The sequence below is a fragment of the Sapajus apella genome, unplaced genomic scaffold, assembly GCF_009761245.1.
Source record: "Sapajus apella isolate SASKATOON/1434 unplaced genomic scaffold, GSC_monkey_1.0 scaffold13, whole genome shotgun sequence".
Taxonomy (NCBI): domain Eukaryota; kingdom Metazoa; phylum Chordata; class Mammalia; order Primates; family Cebidae; genus Sapajus; species Sapajus apella.
Window position 1 is genome coordinate 3,353,890 of NW_022436953.1, and position 17,881 is coordinate 3,371,770.

Genomic DNA, 17,881 nt, shown 5'->3' on the forward strand with positions numbered 1-17,881 from the left:
TGCTGTGATGGGAGATCTGCTGCTCTCCTCAGAGCTGGGAGGAAGGACTGTTTAAGTCTGTTGAAGCTGCACCCCCAGCCACCCCTTTCCCCAGGTGCTCTGTCCGTGGGAGATGGGAGTTTTATCTATAAACCCCTGACTGGGGCTACTGCCTTTCTTTCAGAGATGCCCTGCCCATAGAGGAGGAATCTAGAGAGGCAGTCTGGCTATAGTGGCTTTGCTGAGCTGTGGTGGGCTCTGCCTGGATAAGCTATTTTATAACCTGACTTCTTCAAACAAAGTTTATATCATGTTTAAACCATGTTTAAGGTTCTAGTCTTAATTAAAAATATAAAGGAGAAGGATATTTCACATTTCTTTAAACTCAATTTCTGTAAACTCTAAGATCTTACAACAGAAGTGAAACTGCACATTTAGGGGTTCCTGCCCCTCCACTGATGCTGGCCTTTGTGGGTCAAATGTCCTTAGGAAAATGAAAGACTGTGCACTCCTGATTTGTTGGCCAGCTCTGTTGACCTCTTTCAGTGATGCCTTTAATGTATGGTCACTCCTATGAGGCTTCTTGTACTTTGGCAACTGGTGAGTCTCCATGTCCCTTGGGCTTTTTAGTCACATGTTCATCCGCTGTTGCAATATAACACGCGCATCTAGGCAAGTTAACGATTAAATTGTTGGGATGAAAGGTCATCCTTTACTCAGAATATCAGAATGGTAGATAATTTGTTTTCCACCTTTTTTGCGGAAACAAGTAAAGAAGAATCAATACAGTCGTATTAATAGAAGAGCCTTCATTCCAGACACACTCCAAGAATCATGCTGGAGAAGTTCTGCAACTCTACTTTTTGGGTGAGAAATTACATTTATCTTCATATTGACTCTACTCAGACTCAAAACAAGTGGCAGTTAGTTAACTTAGGGTGGCCACCAACAAGAACCACAAACATTAGATGTGCAATTGGTCTAAAGCTCAGGCTTTTTTAGAAAGGGTAATTCATAATATCTCCAGAGGACATAAGGGACATAAGATCTGGGAAAGGTAATGCAATTTATTCTCTATCGTATTTTAGTTTTATCTCGGACTCTTTTTTTCTTGTACTAGCTAGTTGCAAAATTGCCTTCTCTAAAGAGAAATAGGTAAAAACCTTCCAATTTTATCAGTGTGAGGAAGGAGAATTGTTGCATACTTTGCTGGTAAAAGGAAGAGAAGATCTGTGATTGAGTCTTGCTAAGATACGCTGATGTTGAAATGATAATGATAAGTTCTAGAAGAACTGGCAACTAATGATATGAACTAGAAGTTGAGTATAGCAATGCCACTTTGGGCATCATGAGCACTGAAATAATTTTTGAACAACTAGAGTTGAGTAATACTGTTTTTAAGGAAAAGAAGAGGCACCACTGACAGGGTGAAAAAGAATAGTGTAACATCAAGGAGTAATAGATAGCAAAGAATTTCATGACAGAGGACAATCAACAGTATCAAAGGTTTAGTGGAATAGAAAACAAAAAAGGACCTAGGATTTAGTGATTTCAGTAAGGGTTTAGTGAGAGTGTCATCTGCAAAATCCTAGCCCCAGCATCAAAATCACCTGGGGCATTTAACATAGTTTAAGTATCTTAAGTGATTCCTCTGAATTCTAACATTTGATAACCTTATGCAGAGGTGACGGGGCAGGGATGAGATAGCAGAGCACCTGGGCAGCACCTCGTGTGTTAGAAAGAACCTGGGCCCCAAGGCTCTCGGGACCAGGGTTGTATACCATGGCAAGGTGGGGCTTCATGGGCTACAGTATCTAGACAGGCCTGCTCTTGAGAATTCTGAGAACTATCTGATAAATTTTCTTGGTCAGGGCATCTCAACCATTTCTTTAAAGATAACCATATAACCATATAAAACAAATTTTAACTATCTATAGGAAGAGAAAAATCTGTACTCATGTGACTCAGATACAAGAATTTGGTGCCCACCCACCCCCGCCAACTTCCACTTAATAAAACACTTCCATTTATTGCAGAATGCAAAGACTGCACAAAACTTGCTTGTAGTAAGCCTTCTGTCCCGCAATGCTGTTATCACTGCTGTGTTAACACTGGCCAGGTTTTTAATATAAGCACTCTGGGCCATCAGAGGCTAAAGGAGACAGTATGACTAAGCATTCTCCCTGAATGGCACCTGAATGTTTGAACATCTGTCAGTAAGTTCAGCTAGTGTTAAAAACTTGAATAATTTTCTGTATCCCAGGGACGTATTCTCTCCTTTGGACTTGGGAACAGTCCTTCTTCATCCTATAATTTGACAAACACAGTGGTGAGGTTTACTCAGAATAGCTGGTACAGAAATTCACTTAGAATCAGAGGAAGATAGGTTTTTAGAGGATAGGTTGGCCAGAAAGTAACTGAATTTGTCATTAAATGGTGAATTTGTATCAATGGGGATAAATAGAAAAATACAGATAGTTAAAGGGTAAGGCTGGATATGGATATGAAATTGAGTTAAAATTGTCTGGAAGCAGTGGGATGTGCTGCAGGATGGTTTTCTGTCTTCACAATGCATGTATGCAACGATCCTTCCCCTTTGGTCTCCAGAATTCCTCATTCCTGGACAGTCCGGAGGCAGACCTGCCACTTTGTTTTGAGCAAACTGTTCTGGTGTGGATTCCCTTGGGCTTCCTATGGCTCCTGGCCCCCTGGCAGCTTCTCCATGTGTATAAATCCAGGACCAAGAGATCTTCTACCACCAAACTCTACCTTGCTAAGCAGGTAAAACACCACTGTTTTTGAGCTCTGATTCCTTGGTGCATAACAGAGACATTTTATTGGTGGTTACTGTCCTCTTCCTTGTCTTTAACCAGCGGTCACAGGTGCCATTGTCTCAGGTAGAACCAGGCTCTAGGTTTCCCTCTCTCCATCTACTCTAATTCTCTCTGGTCCCTTGCCACATTTTTTAAATCAAAGTAGCTCTGATTTTTGCATAAGAATGGTGACTCTTAATTCTTGTGAATATTGTGATCCCTAAACACAAAGGGTATATATCAATCAAATTATCTTTTCAGCATTTGAGAAATAAATACTGGATCACCTATCTTTAAACAATTCTAATAAATTGGTGGACTGCAATTCAGTTGATACCTACCTCATGAAAATCAGCTAGATAATGGATCTCCTGCCCTGCTGAGATAATCCAACTATCACTCATCTTCAAAAATTTGGATCCAAAATAGGGTTTCCATTTTCCCTGTGTATTCCATGAGTCAGGATGATCACTCACAGTAGAGGGAGGAAGGGTGAATGTGTACAGTGACAAGCATGAGTAGGGAAATCATGGAAAGGACAGGTCTGCAGGAGAGGCCCAGGGAGGAGCCAGGAGGGGAGGAGCCTTCAGCCAGCTACGCCAACTCACTGAGGGAGGGGTCTTGTGGGAACCCAAGACCCTCATTCGAGGATATAAAGTTACCTCATAAAATCTGCCATCTGCTTCTTTTCACTAGTTTTTTTTCTGTCATTGTTATTATTAATATTATTACTATTTTAAATGGAGTCTCACTCTGTTGCCCAGGCTGGAGTGCAGTGGCCTGATCTTGGCTCACTGCAACTTCCGCCTCCTGGGTTCAAGTGATTCTCATGCCTCAGCCCCTCCTGAGTAGCTGGGACTACAGGTGCATGCTACCATGCCCGACTAATTTTTGTATTTTTAGTAGGGATGGAGTTTCACCATGTTAGCCAGGCTGGTCACAAACTCCTGACCTCAAGTGATACCACAAGCCTTGGCCTCCCAAAGTGTTGGAATTACAAGCATGAATCACCACACCCAGCCTCTATCTGTCCTTATCTTTAAACAGGTTTTTAGAAAGGCAAACTAGCTTCCATTGCTCTACAAGCATACCTAACAATGACTCAGGTTGCCTGGAGCCTTAAAAAGGAGGAAAGAGTTTGGTCAAAGGAAGTGGAATTCCCCTTGACACTTTGAGGTCGGAGTGAGTAGTGGGTTTTGTTAGATTCTGATTAGAAAAAGAACAGTCTCAGAGCTTGGGGCAGGGTCACCGTCTCCCTTGTTGACCTGAGTGCCCAGTGCAGAACCTAGCATGTTTCAGACACTCAGGTGGAATTCAACATTTGTTTAATGTTGATGTTGAATGCATTCTGTGAATAGTGGTTGATTCAAGAGTATGTTAGAGCTGGACGCAGTGGTGCATACCTGTAATCCCAGCTCCTCTGGAGGCTGGAAGTGGTAGGGTCAGTTGAGGTCAGCCTGGCAGCATAGCAAGTCCCCATCTCTTAAAAAAAAAGGAAAGTAGTATGTTAGAACATTCTGAACATTAAATAACTCTGAACATTTAATGAACATTTACTAGTATTCTCAGTACCTTTGACAATTGAGTCAATGTTTGAGGTAGAAGCAATCAAGTTGGGAGGCTTTCTCCACTTTCTGGAGCTTCCAAGAAGAAGCTGATTAATGATTAATATCCCATCCTAATAAAAGCTACTAGTTAACTTTTACAAAATACTTTACTGAGATATAATTTACATACCATACAGTTCTCCCATTTAAATACAATTCAGGTCAGACACAGTGGCTCACACCTGTAATCCCAACACTGTGGGAAACTGAGGTGGTGGATTACTTGAGGTTAGAAGTTTGAGACCAGTCTGACCAAAGTGGTGAAATCTCGTCTCTACTAAAAATACAGAAAAATTAGCCGGGTGTGGTGGTGCACACCTGAAACCCCAGCTACTCAGATGGCTGAGACGTGAGGATCACTTGAACCCAGAAGGCAGAGGTTGCAGTGAGCTGAGATCACGCCACTGCACTCCAGCTTCAGACTCTGTCTCAAAAAAAAAAAAAATACTATTCAGTTTTCAGTATATTGACACATATGTGCTATCATCACCACAATTTTAGAACATTTCATCCTCTTTAACCCCTGTCTACTCATTCCCCTTAACCCTAACTGACTGCTAAATTTCTTTCCTGTCTTTATAGATTTCCCTGTTCTAGACATTTCATATGAATGGAATTATACACAATGTGCTCTTTTTGTGATTGGCTTCTTTCACTTAGCACAATGTTTTCAAGGTTTATCTGTTCTGTACCATTGCTGTACCATATATTGATATCGATATTTTACTCCTTTTTTTTGAGATGGATTCTTGCTCTGTAGCCCAGGCAGGCTGCCAACTTAGATTCTCACCAACAGTGTATTAAAGTTCATGTCCCTGCACCATTGACAACTTGAGTTATTTTCAACTTTTATGTGCAAACATGACATCTCATTGAGTTACTCTGCATTTTTATGAATACTGACACAATTGATTTTTAAAATTTCTTAAGTATATTTCATTTATGAATTGTCTGTTCATATCATATCCTTATTTTTTTAATGGGGATATGAATGTATTTAACTTATTTTTTGAACAGATAATTCTCAGAGGGTTACAAAATTCAATAACTACAAAAGGGGCTGGGCATAGTAGCTCATGCCTGTAATCCCAAGACTTAGGGAAGCTGAAGTGGGAGAATTGCTTGAGCCCAGGTGTTCGAGACCTGCGTGGCCAACATGATGAGACCCATCTCTACAAAAAATAAAATTAGCCAGGCATGGTGGCATGTGCCTGTGGTCCCAGCTACTCGGGAGGCTGAGGTGGGAAGATCACCTGACAAGTTCAAGGATGTCAAGACTGCAGTGAGCCATGTTCACACCACTGCACTTCAGCCTGGACAACAGAGCTAGACCCTGTCTCAAGAAAAAAAAAAGTTTAAAGGGTATACAGTACTCTAGTCACTCTTTCCTGTCTTAGCTGGCAACCATTGATACCAGTTCCCCATATCTCTTTTTAGAAATAACCTGTGCTTTTACAATCAGCTATGTACCTATATTTTTTTCACATAAATGCTAGTGTCCCATATGTGCTCTTCTGTTTCTTACAGCTCCTAGCACATAAAAATCTACATGTTTCTCTTTTTTATGGATATTTTATTCATTTTTACCTAAGCAGCCAAACTCGTACTGATACCACCACGATGCAACAAAATATAAAACATCATTCCATTAATGTTGGAATAATGAACAAATTAGGGGGTCATGGTAAAACACAGCCAAAAGGGGCTGAGGAAATCAGTGGAGTGCATTACAGCGCAACCCTTCGCCTGAACAATTGAGTTTTTAAAATAAGTAAAACCCCCCAATCTTAGAAAATAGGGATAACCCTTCATCACACATCTTTTTTTTATTGCATTTTAGGTTTTGGGGTACATGTGAAGAGCATGCAATATCGTTGCATAGGTACACACATGGCAGTGTGATTTGCTGCCTTCCTCCCCATCACCTATATCTGGCATTTATCCCCATGCTATCTCTCCCCAACTCCCCACCCCCGGCTGTCCCTCCCCGATTTCCCCCCGACAGACCCCAGTGTGTGATGCACCCCTCCCTGTGTCCATGTGTTCTCATTGTTCAACTCCCACCTATGAGTGAGAACATGTGTTGTTTGATTTTCTGTTCTTGCATCAGTTTGCTGAGAATGATGGTTTCTAGGTTCATCCATGTCCCTACAAAGGACACGAACTCATCGTTTTTGATGGCTGCATAATATTCAATGGTGTATATGCGCCACATTTTCCCTGTCCAGTCTGTCATCGATGGGCATTTGGGTTGGTTCCAGGTCTTTGCTATTGTAAACAGTGCTGCAATGAATATTTGTTTGCATGTGTCCTTATAGTAGAACGATTTGTAATCCTTTGGATATATACCCAGTAATGGGATTGCTGGGTCAAATGGAATTTCTATTTCTAGGTCCTTGAGGAATTGCCACACTGTCTTTCACAATGGTGGCTAATTTACACTCCCACCAACGGTGTAAAAGTGTTCCTATTTCTCCACATCCTCTCCAGCATCTGTTGTCTCCAGATTTTTTAATGATTGCCATTCTAACTGGCGTGAGATGGTATCTCAATGTAGTTTTGATTTGCATTTCTCTAATGACCAGTGTTCATCACACATCTTTATACTTTTTTACTTCCTCTTCTTGAGGTTAGATTCTAAATCCTAAAGATACACAAACTAGATTATATCTACTTATCTATAGCCAGAGACATCGTGTTGTCTAAAGAAGCCAAGTTTACTGAAACCTCTTTGATTAGACTTCAGTCATATCCCACCCCCCAAACTGACCCAATAGGTGCAATGAGAACCAGGATATCAAGACAGAATACACAGCTGTAAAACAAGAAAAATCCTAGGAGGGAAGGAAGGAAAAAAGGATTCAGCCACTACCCAGACTGAACTTGGGTAACATATTCATCTCCACACATTTTTCAGGCTGCATGTTCATGGAGTAATTTAGGAATAAATCTATGATTTGTGAAGCACTAAAATACTTAGTGGTTTACTGTATAATATCAGAGCTTATCCCAGCAGTATCCAAGACAGCCTCCAAAAACTGGCAGGAGAATTTTGCTGGAGCTGCATGCAGGACTACCAAGATTCCATACCATACTGATGAAACTGGTTGTTCGGGACTGGTTGTGTGCCAGGTCTGACTTTTCTGGGAATGGCTAATCCACATTGGAAGGCTTCCAGATGTGTTCCCTAGACATCCCTGTTGGTAGGAAGAGATTTACAAGAAAAAAACAAACCCATTCAAAAGTGGGTGAAAGATATGAACAGAAACTTTTCAAAAGAGGACATTTATGAGACCAACAAATATATGAAAAAAATGCTCATCATCACTGGTCATTAGAGAAATGCAAATCAAAACCACATTGAGATACCATCTCACACCAGTTAGAATAGCAATCATTAAAAAATCTGGAGACAACAGATGCTGGAGAGGATGTGGAGAAATAGGAACACTTATACACTGTTAGTAGGAGTGTAAATTAGTTCAATCATTGTGGAAGACAGTGTGAGGATTCCTCAAGGATCTAGAAATAGAAATTCCATTTGACCCACCAATCCCGTTGCTGGGTATATAACCAAAGGATTATAAATCATTCTGTTATAAAGACACATGCACTCATATGTTCATTGCAGCACTGTTTACAATAGCAAAGACCTGGAACAAACCCAAATGCCCATCAATGATAGACTGGACAAAGAAAACGTGGCACATATATACCACGGAATACTATGCAGCCATAAAAAAGGATGATTTCATGTCCTTTGTAGGGACATGAATGAGTTTGGAAACCATCATTCTCAGCAAACTGAGACAAGAACAGAAAACCAAACACTGCATGTTCTCACTCATAGATGGGTGTTGAACATGAGAACACATGGGCACAGGGAGAGGAACATCACACACTGGGGTCTGTTGGGGGGTGGGGAACTAGGGGAGGGACAGCGGGGGGTGGGAAGGTTGTGGAGGGATAACATTGGGAGAAATACCCGATATAGGTGATGGGGGCATGGAGTCAGCAAACCACCATGGCGTGTATGTACCTATGCAACAATCCAGCAAGATCTGTACATGCACCCCAGAACTTAAAGTACAATTTAAAAAAAATTAAAGAAAGAAAAGGTGCGGGAGAAATTAAAGAGATGGACTGTAAAAATGGCTAAGGCTTTAAGATGTAAGTATCCAGGTGGAAGATCTTAGAGAAATATGTAAAATTTCTCCAAATGTAAAAGTATCAAAAAGCCAGGATGAACTCAGTTCCCTCCACAGTAACAAGAGGCAACCATCTCAGTCCTACAAAAGGTCTGTTTTTTTCTTTGTAATGATTCTTTGAGAAGCTATTGTTTGAATGTACCATAATTTATGTGCCCTATATGATATGAATTTCATTGGTTTCTAATATTTTGCATCATGAGCAATGCTGCAATACACAGCTTTGTATATATGTATGTATACAAGTGTGTCCATAGGATAAATTCCAAAAAATGAAATGACTGAGTTAAAGGTATATGAATTCAGAATTTTTATAGATAGTGCAAACTGCCCTCCAAAGAGGCTTTCCTCAGTCTCAACAACTTTGTATCACAGTTTTTGATGTTTGCTAGTTAGGCAAAAATGGTATGTCATTATACTTTCAAATTGTATTCTCATATTAATGAGGTTAAGTGTATTCTCATATGTGTAAAAGCCTTTTGTGTTTTTTAAAAATCCATTTATATTATTTACTCATTTTCTGCATTATTAGGGTATTTTTAAAAATTACTTTGTAGAAGTTCTTTATAAAGTTAACTGGTCTTTTTTGATATGAATTTCTCAGTGTATTTCAAATCCGTTGTATGTATTTAATATATATGAGCCTGTGGCAAGGCCCCCTCCTTTTCCCTGGCCTGGGTAGTAGGCTACTGGTTAGTGTCCTCTAGTCATCTCCAAGGGCAGGTGCCTTAGCTTTAGCTTGCTCTGTTTTACCTCCTAATTTAGCTAAAGGCAACCGGAACTTACTACTATGAAGCTATTTGTTTACCCAAAACCTCATAGTCTCTTATGAGAAAACACCCTACAGTGTATTATATACTTGAAAAACAAACTACATTCCAGTTATTAACATGTCTTTGACTCAACTTCTTACTAAATAATGGCACTGATCCTATTAGTTAAAGTAAAGGTACATTCATCTCCTTCTTTGGCTGGTTTTCATTACAAAGGGCCCATTATCTCTGCCTGAGCCATTCTGGATAAATGAGACTTAAAAGAATGAGTAAGGGTAGATGGATAGGAGTATAAAAGGGTGAGGGGAGGGGCGATGGTGCCACATAAATATCTTCATTTTGGTGGCTAAGATGCTGGTATACTTCCTTAGTAGAGGCAGTAATTTTCCCTCCTGATAGGTGTGGATGTGGGCCTTTAAATCGGTGTAATGTGTATCATGTCTTCTGAGCTCATAGGACAAATATTGATTGGCATTATCTGGGATCAAGACTGGGGCTGGGTGCGGTGGCTCATGCTTGCAATCCCAGTGCTTTGGGAGGCCGAGGCGGGCAGATCACCTGAGGTCAGGAGTTTGAGACCAGCCTGGCCAGTGTGGTGCAATCCCATCTTTACTAAAAATCCAAAAATTAGCCAGGCATGGTGGCGCATTCTTGTAATCCCAGCTACTTGGGAGGCTGAGGCAGGAGAATTGCTTGAACCCAGGAGGTAGAGGTTGCAGTGAGTTGAGATCGCGCTTCTGCACTCCAGCCTGTGCGACAGAGCAAGACTCCGTCTCAAAACAAAAACAAAAACAAAAAACCTATGGCCTAAGAAAGGGAATAGTGCCTTTTAAACCTGGTACTTTCTATTGCTGTGTAGCAAAATACCCCAAAACTTAGCAGCTAAATAAGAATTCTTTAAATCTTAACAGTTTCTGTGGGTCAGGAATTTGGGAGCAGCTTACCCAGGTTCTGCTTCAGGGTCTCTCATGAGGATGAAGTTAGTATGTGCTGTCTGGAGCTACTGGCATGTGAAGGCTTGCCTGGGGCTAAAAGATATGCTTCTAAGGTGACTCTCACATGGCTGGTGGCAGGAAGCCTCAGTTTCTCACTGGCTGTTGGCAGAAGGTCTCAGTTCCTTACCAAGTGGACCTCTCCAAAGAGCTATTGGAGTGTCCTCATGGCAGGACTGGTAGCTTTCTCCATAGTAAGCAATCAGAGACAGAGAACAAATCCACATTGCTTTTTATTACCTAGCCTTGGAAGTCACAAACTGTCACTTCTGCCATTTTCTATTCGCCAGAAGTACATCCCTAAGCCCCAGACCACACTCAAGGGAACGGTAACTAAGCTCTGCTCTTTGAAGAGGAATATCAAAAAAATCTGAGGACATATTTTAAAACTTCACACTGAGCATCCCTTAAAAACAATTATCATGGCATACTTTGAACATTATTCTATCACTTGAACTGTATGTATCTGTTGGTGAGACCAGCTCCCAATATATCAACGTGGGTTTAAGATCTCTCAAAGCAATTGAGTGGTCAGTGAAAAAGAAAGAGAGAAAAAGAAAAAATTTTCTTTAAAGCTGGGCCCAGGGGATACACCACATAAAGCCACTCCGTGGATGTCTGACATTCCCCTGAAAACCTCAGTTTTTTATTGTGCTCTTTCCATAAGGGAGGGGGAGCAAGATTACTTGAAGTTTCAGTGATAATTATCAAGTTAAACATAATCCATACAGCAAGTAACAAACATCACAAAGCAAATAACTCATTTCAGGGAAACTAAATTCTAAGAGAATTTATAGGTTAAAAATCAACAACAATTTCTTCTTGTTATTTCAGATAGCTTGGGTTTTGCCAGTTCTTCCAGAGGCTTGGGGTTGCTCAGTCACCGCAGAGGGGTTCAGAGTATTCCCAGCATGCATCCAGTCATTCCAGAAATATTTATTGTGTTATCTGAATTACTGTATACCATTCTTCTTATCCATCACTGAAAACCGTTCTGTTCTAAGAGCCTTATAAAGAATGATATTCTCCTAACAGTGGTCTTTTTCCCTTCTCAGGTATTCGTTGGTTTTCTTCTTATTCTAGCAGCTATAGAGCTGGCCCTTGTTCTCTCAGAAGACTCTGGACAAGCCACAGTCCCTGCTGTTCGATATACCAACCCAGGCCTCTACCTAGGCACATGGGTAAGACCTATCACCACTTCTACCCTGCTTCCCTTTTCATCACCCATAGGTATCTAGCTGAAATGTACTCTTTGAGGGTAAAATTAATTCCAAGATCATCTGTCTTTTTCACAGGATCCATAGTTAGGCAAAGCTTGGGAATGGGGTGAAACAAATTTTAGGTTTTCATCTTCATTTAAGCATTAATGTATAGAGCCTTCTCCCTAGGTTAAGTATTAGCTTTCATGTCTAAGATGTATATCTTATGTCCACATAGCTTGCCATCTAAGGGTCACAGAGGAGAGCTAAGTTTCTTGATTTAAAGAATAGTTTAAATACTGTAAATACTATTTTTAAATTGATTGATGAGTCTAAACAATGGATCAGTGAGCTTAGAGTTTATATAAACTTGATGTCAAAAAACTAATGTCTCAGGCATTTTTGGGGGGTGGGGCCTAGACAGTGTTTAAAAAGCAATTGAATTGCCATCAATTCAATGGGAACTAATGACACATAATTATTTGAACTTTCAAACTTTATTGAAAAATGGGAATGTCTGACAGCTGCAAACCTATGTTCGGGCAGGGCAATGTCAGCTGGGCCTCAGTGGCAGTGGCTAGGCACAATCCTCCCTGGGCAGTAGATGTGCTCAGCACAATCCTCCCTGGGCAAATGTTACAAATCGTGGCCCTTTCCCCACCAGAATGCTGTTTTAGGAGCACAGCAGTAGGTCTAGGAAATCAACATTTAATTTATTTATATCTATGTGAGATGATATAAGGCAAGTTTTTTTTTTAATCAATTGCTGAATCTTATATTAGAAAATCAAGATATAGACACATTGCACCTAATTCATTAGAACCTGCCTTCAGACCTTCTGTAATGTCTGAAATTAATTTTCCTTGATCTTGACAAGATTTTTCTAGCTCCCAAAGTAACTCCACTAAAATGCAGATAGTGATCTACTTTCTTGGCTGACTTCCCACTGAAGGGTTGTTCATGGAGATGATGTGCTGAAAGAGAAAGCTGGATAGCAGGGGGAGGAAATGTTCAATGGCATCCATGTGCTCTTTGCCTGGCCAGATCACTCACAGCAGTCTTCTCCCTCAGCCCTCCTTTCTTCCCATGCTCTCTGACATCCTTCTCCCCTCAGTCCTTGGTCAGTGGGAGAACATGGTGTGAATTTCTCTCCAGGTCCTGGTTTTGCTGATCCAACACAGCAGACAATGGTGTGTACAGAAGAACTCCTGGTTCCTGTCCGTATTCTGGATTCTCTCCATACTCTGTGGTACTTTCCAATTTCAGACTCTAATCCGGACACTCTTAAAGGTAAGGACAAAAGAGTGGGTGACACGAGGAGGTACCGCAGGGCAACTTCTAAGTCAGAGTAAATGGCATCAAGTTAAGTTGAGCTCCAGGGTAGAATTATATTAGAGGGATTTGATAATAGGCTTTAATCACAAGCATTGATATGTATGGGCCATGTAGACTTAATTTGGACAAAAGGCTCATTTTTCCTCTTTGTTTTTTTCTCCATAGGGTGACAATTCTAATCTGGCCTACTCCTGCCTGTTCTTCATCTCCTACGGATTCCAGATCCTGATCCTGATCTTTTCAGCATTTTCAGAAAATAATGAGTCATCAAATGTGAGATTTTAAATATGCCCATCTCATATGTTCCTTAATTGAATATGTTACCTTAATGAATATAACTTCGTCTGGATATCATGGAGGTCTCACAAGCCCAGAATAAGGTAGTACAGACCATTTTATGACAAGGAAACAGTGATGAGAGTATTAAACTGCTGACTTTTACTTTCACCTACTGATTGTCAGCATAGTTAATTAATTCATATATCTATGCCAGAAAATCTGATTATCATTCTACTAGTGGCTTTAGGGTCTTGAAATAAACCATATTGATAAACTGAATTTAACATCATATCTAGTTTCTAGTACAACATTATATTATTAAAAAAATCAGTTTCTGGCTGGGCGTGGTGACTCACACCTGTAATCCCAGCACTTTGGGAGGCCAAAGTGGGTGGATCACCTGAGGTCAGGGGTTCGAGTCCAGGCTGACTAACATAGAGAAACTCCGTCTCTACTAAAAATACAAAATTAGCCAGGCATGGCGGTGCATGCCTGTAATCTCAGCGACTTGGGAGGCTGAGGCAGGAGAATCGCTTGAACCTGGGAGGCAGAGATTGTGGTGAGCCAAGATAGCGCCATTGCACTCCAGCCTAGGAAACAAGAGCAGAACTCCGTCTCAAAAAAAAAAAAAAAAAAAATCAGTTTCTGATTTTAGAGTTCCATGCAGTTCCTGTCTCCAATTGGTTTATTTTCTGATTTTTTGTGTCTTTCAGAATCCATCAACCACAGCTTCATTCCTGAGTAGCATTACCTACAGTTGGTATGACAGGTAGGAAAGCCTAGAGTATGGGTTGTCTATATCCTTACTCTCTCACTCCTCTGAAATGACAGAAAGATTGATTTTTTTTTTTTTTTGAGACGAACTTTTGTCACCCAAGCTGGAGTACAACAGTACAATCTTGGCTCACTGCAACATCCTGGGTTCAAGCTCTTATCCTGCCTCAGCCTCCCGAGTAGCTGGGATTACAGGTGTGCACCACCACATCCAGCTAATTTTTGTATTTTTAGTAGAGACAGGGTTTCACCATGTTGGCCAGGCTGGTCTCAAACTCCTGAGCTCGTGATCCGCCTGCCTCAGCCTCCCAAAGTGCTGGGATTACAGGCGTGAGCCACTGTGCCCAGCCAAAAGATTAATTTTTTAAAAAATACCTCCTGTGACCTCCATTTCTCGTCTACTTAGAATCAGAGAGTGTTAAAACTCACAGGCCAACTTAATCCAAGCCCTCCATTGGGCAGATTGGGATGCTGAGGAGAAGATGGAGGGGGATTTTTTTTTAGCAGCCTGGGGGTCCCACAGGAGAAGAGTAAAGACGCAATAGGACAGGAAAGGCAAAATTTGGAGGCAGGTTTGGAGGGTAAGGGGTGCAATAGCTGGCCTGGACTACCAGAGGATGTGGAGCAGGCACCCTTGGCCTTTATAGTTGCAGAGACCCATTTGGCAGGCTGATGAACCTCTGAATCCCTTCTCAGGTAGTGTTTTAAATGCATAAAATAAAATGAAAGACACTGGATTCTAAAGAAAGCCAAATATATTGAAATACAGTTACCAAAATATTTAAAAAACAAATGTGTGATTTAGTAATGCATGCACTTCTTTATTAATGCATTAAATAACAAAATCTAGTGATGAGTCTAATAATGACCATAATTTCAATGTAGTGACAAGCATAGTGAGCTATGAGAACATGTGGGATTTCTTAGCTGGGCACCATGGCTCACTCCTGTAATCCCAGCACTTTGGGAGGCTTAGGTGGTGGGTCACCTGAGGTCACGAGTTCGAGACCAGCCTGGCCGACATGGTGAAACCCCATCTCTACTAAAAATATAAAAACTAGCCAGGCATGGTGGCACACGTCTGTAATCCCAGCTCCTCAGGAGGCTAAGGCAGGAGAATCACTTGAACCTGGGAAGTGGAGGTTGCTGTGAGCTGAGATTGTGCCATTGCACTCCAGTCTGGGTGACAATAGCGAAATTCCATCTCAAAAAACAAAAAACACACATAAAAAAGAAAATATGGGATTTCTAAAGGCTAGATTTCAGTTAGACATTATTATAAATAATATAATTTAGGCCACGTGTGGTGACTTACAACTGTAATCCTAGCACTTTGGGAAGCCAAGGCAGGAAAATCCCTTGATCTCAGCAGTTTGAGGCTGCAATCAGCTATGGTTGTGTCAGTGCACTCCAGCCTGGGTAGAGAAAAACCATGTCTCTAAACATATGTATAATTTATTTTTCATCTATGTTCTCAAACCCCTAGTTAAGATCCCTGATCAAGAGAGATGGCACAGTGGTTGGGCATAGTGGCCCATACCTATAATCCCAGCACCTTGGGAGGCTGAGATGGGTGGATCACTTGAGGTCAGGAGTTTGAGAACAGCCTGGCTAACATGGTGAAATCCCTGTCTCTACTAAAAATACAAAAATTAGCCAGGGGCCAGGTGATTCATACCTGTAATCCCAACACTTTGGGAGGCAGAGGCGGATGGATCACCTGAGGTCAGGAGTTCGAGACTAGTCTGGCCAACGTGGTGAAATGGTGAAAACCTGTCTCAACTAAAAATACAAAATTAGCCAGGTGTGGTGGGCATGCCTGCAGTTCCAGCTACTTGGGAGGCGAGGCAGGAGAATTGCTTGAACCTGGGAGGCAGAGCTTGCAGTGAGTCGAGTTCATGCCATTGCACTCTAGCCTGGTGACTAGAGTGAAACTCTGTCTCAACAGAAAAAAAAAAAAAAAAGCCGGGTGGAGTGGTGCACACCTGTAGTCCCAGCTACTCAAGAGGCTAAGGCAGGAGAATCACTTTGATCACTTTGAACCCAGAAGGCGGAGGTTACAGTGAGCTAAGATTGCGCTACTGCACTCCAGCCTGGTCAACAGAGTGAGAGTCCACCTCAAACACACACACACACACACACACACACACACACACACACACACACAAAGAGAGAGAGAGAGAGAGAGAACCAGAGATGCCACAGGGGCTGCTTTATTCCTGAGGGCATCAAGGAGGCCCCCAAGGAAATGCCAGAGTGGCAGAGAGGCAGCCAGTGTTTGAGGAGGAAGGAGCAAGAGCAGGACAAGGTGATGCTCTTTTAGCTCTTAATTCAGTAGTGCCCCTCCCTTTCCCCTTCTCCTGTCTTCTAACACATTCTCTTGCCCCTGCTTGTTCCCTTTTCTGCTCTCCCCACTCCTCTGTCAAGTTCAAAGGGCCAAGAGATGGGGGTAGTTCCATCCGTATGTCCCTGTATCCCAGAACCTGGAGATAGGTTCTGATAGAGGTGGTGGAGACAGCCTCTGACTCAGCCTGGAGGGTCTCAGCCTGCGGGTCACTCTTGTTCCAGCGTCGTTCTGAAAGGCTACAAGCAACCTCTGACGCTCGAAGATGTGTGGGAAGTTAATGAAGAGATTAAAACCAAGATACTTGTGAGCAAGTTTGAAACGCACATGAAGAGCGAGCTGCAGAAAGCCAGGCGGGCACTCCAGAGACGGCTGCAGAAGCGCTCCCAGCAGAACTCTGGAGCCAGGCTGCCTGGCTTGAACAAGAATCAGAGTCAAAGCCAAGATGTCCTTGTCCTGGTAACGTTCTCTTGAGTGTCTGTGTGAGTGTGCTGCATGTTTCAGGCAAGAGTTCATCAGCATCATGGCGATTCTGTCCTTAACAGTTTTATAACACTTCATACTTCTCAGTGCCCTTTATATTACTGATGGTATTCACAATACTAATACTATCTTAGTGATGGATACATGGGATGTAAGGTACTGTTCTCTCTCCTTTGGGGTATTTTTGAAATTTTTCATAATGAACTATAGTTTTTTAAAAAAATAATACCTTTGCATTTCTAGATTTTGCACTTTGGTACAAATTAACATGAGCAGCCAATTTGTTGATTCATTCACTTGAAAATATTTGTTGAGCACAACTGTGTGTCAGTGACCATTCTGGGCACTAAAAGAGTACTCATCTTTTGAGAGCTAGAAAATATATAGTAAGCCCATACATAGGTTACTCTTGGAGAGTAACACAATAGCTATTAAGAAAATAAAACGATACTGTATTTGGAGTGAAGTGCGACTTTAGACAAGGTAACAGGGGAAGCTTCTCAGAGGAGATGATGTCTGAACAGACACCCAAGTGGTGAGATGAGTCCCTCTGAGGGACAGTCAGAGGGAAGGTGCTCCAGTCAGAAGGAGCAGGCATGCGATCCTGAGAGTAGGACACGTTTGGCTTGCTCCAGTAATGGCAAGAAGATCCAGCAGAGGGTGTGCATGGAGTGAGATGGGTGCAGGGAGATGGATAGCGACGAAGCTGTGTGGATCCTTGTGGGCCACAATACAGAATCTGATTGCCAGTGGAAGCTTTTGAGCAGAGGAGTAATGAGATTGGATTCATGTTGTGAAAAGCTTACTTGACAGCTCCCCAGAGGATGGATCGTAGCGGGCAAGAGTAGAAGCTAGAAGAGATGCCAGGGCAGTTGTCCCGGCAAGGGAAACTCATCAGATGGGACCTCAGTGAAAGACATTGTGAGAGAGTGTCACTGGTAGGCTGAGAAGCTGGAATTTGGGGCAAGATGAGACTCGGAAGAATGTAATAAGGAGGTCAAAGCATAGACAAACAGGCTGGTGATTGAGTCATAATTCCCCATGTATTAGTTTTCCAGGGCCGCCATGATAGAGTACCACAATTGGATAGCTTAA

The 17,881-nt window shown here is 41.8% G+C and overlaps 1 protein-coding gene across 3 annotated transcripts in view; it reads left to right on the plus strand.

The window, feature by feature from the left end:
* Positions 1–219: 219 nt before the first annotated feature.
* ABCC2 (ATP binding cassette subfamily C member 2) overlaps positions 220–17,881 on the plus strand; it is a 61,468-nt gene continuing 43,806 nt past the window's right edge. The window contains exons 1-7 of one of the 3 annotated variants that reach the window (XM_032281277.1): positions 220–846; positions 2,587–2,760; positions 11,428–11,553; positions 12,727–12,861; positions 13,072–13,179; positions 13,899–13,954; positions 16,528–16,762. In XM_032281277.1, the coding sequence (XP_032137168.1) occupies positions 814–846; positions 2,587–2,760; positions 11,428–11,553; positions 12,727–12,861; positions 13,072–13,179; positions 13,899–13,954; positions 16,528–16,762 (867 nt within the window). In that variant the 5' untranslated portion in view covers positions 220–813. Of the gene's footprint in view, positions 847–2,586; positions 2,761–11,427; positions 11,554–12,685; positions 12,862–13,071; positions 13,180–13,898; positions 13,955–16,527; positions 16,763–17,881 lie in introns of those variants that run through there. The other 2 variants (XM_032281278.1, XM_032281279.1) reach the window with 2 other exon arrangements.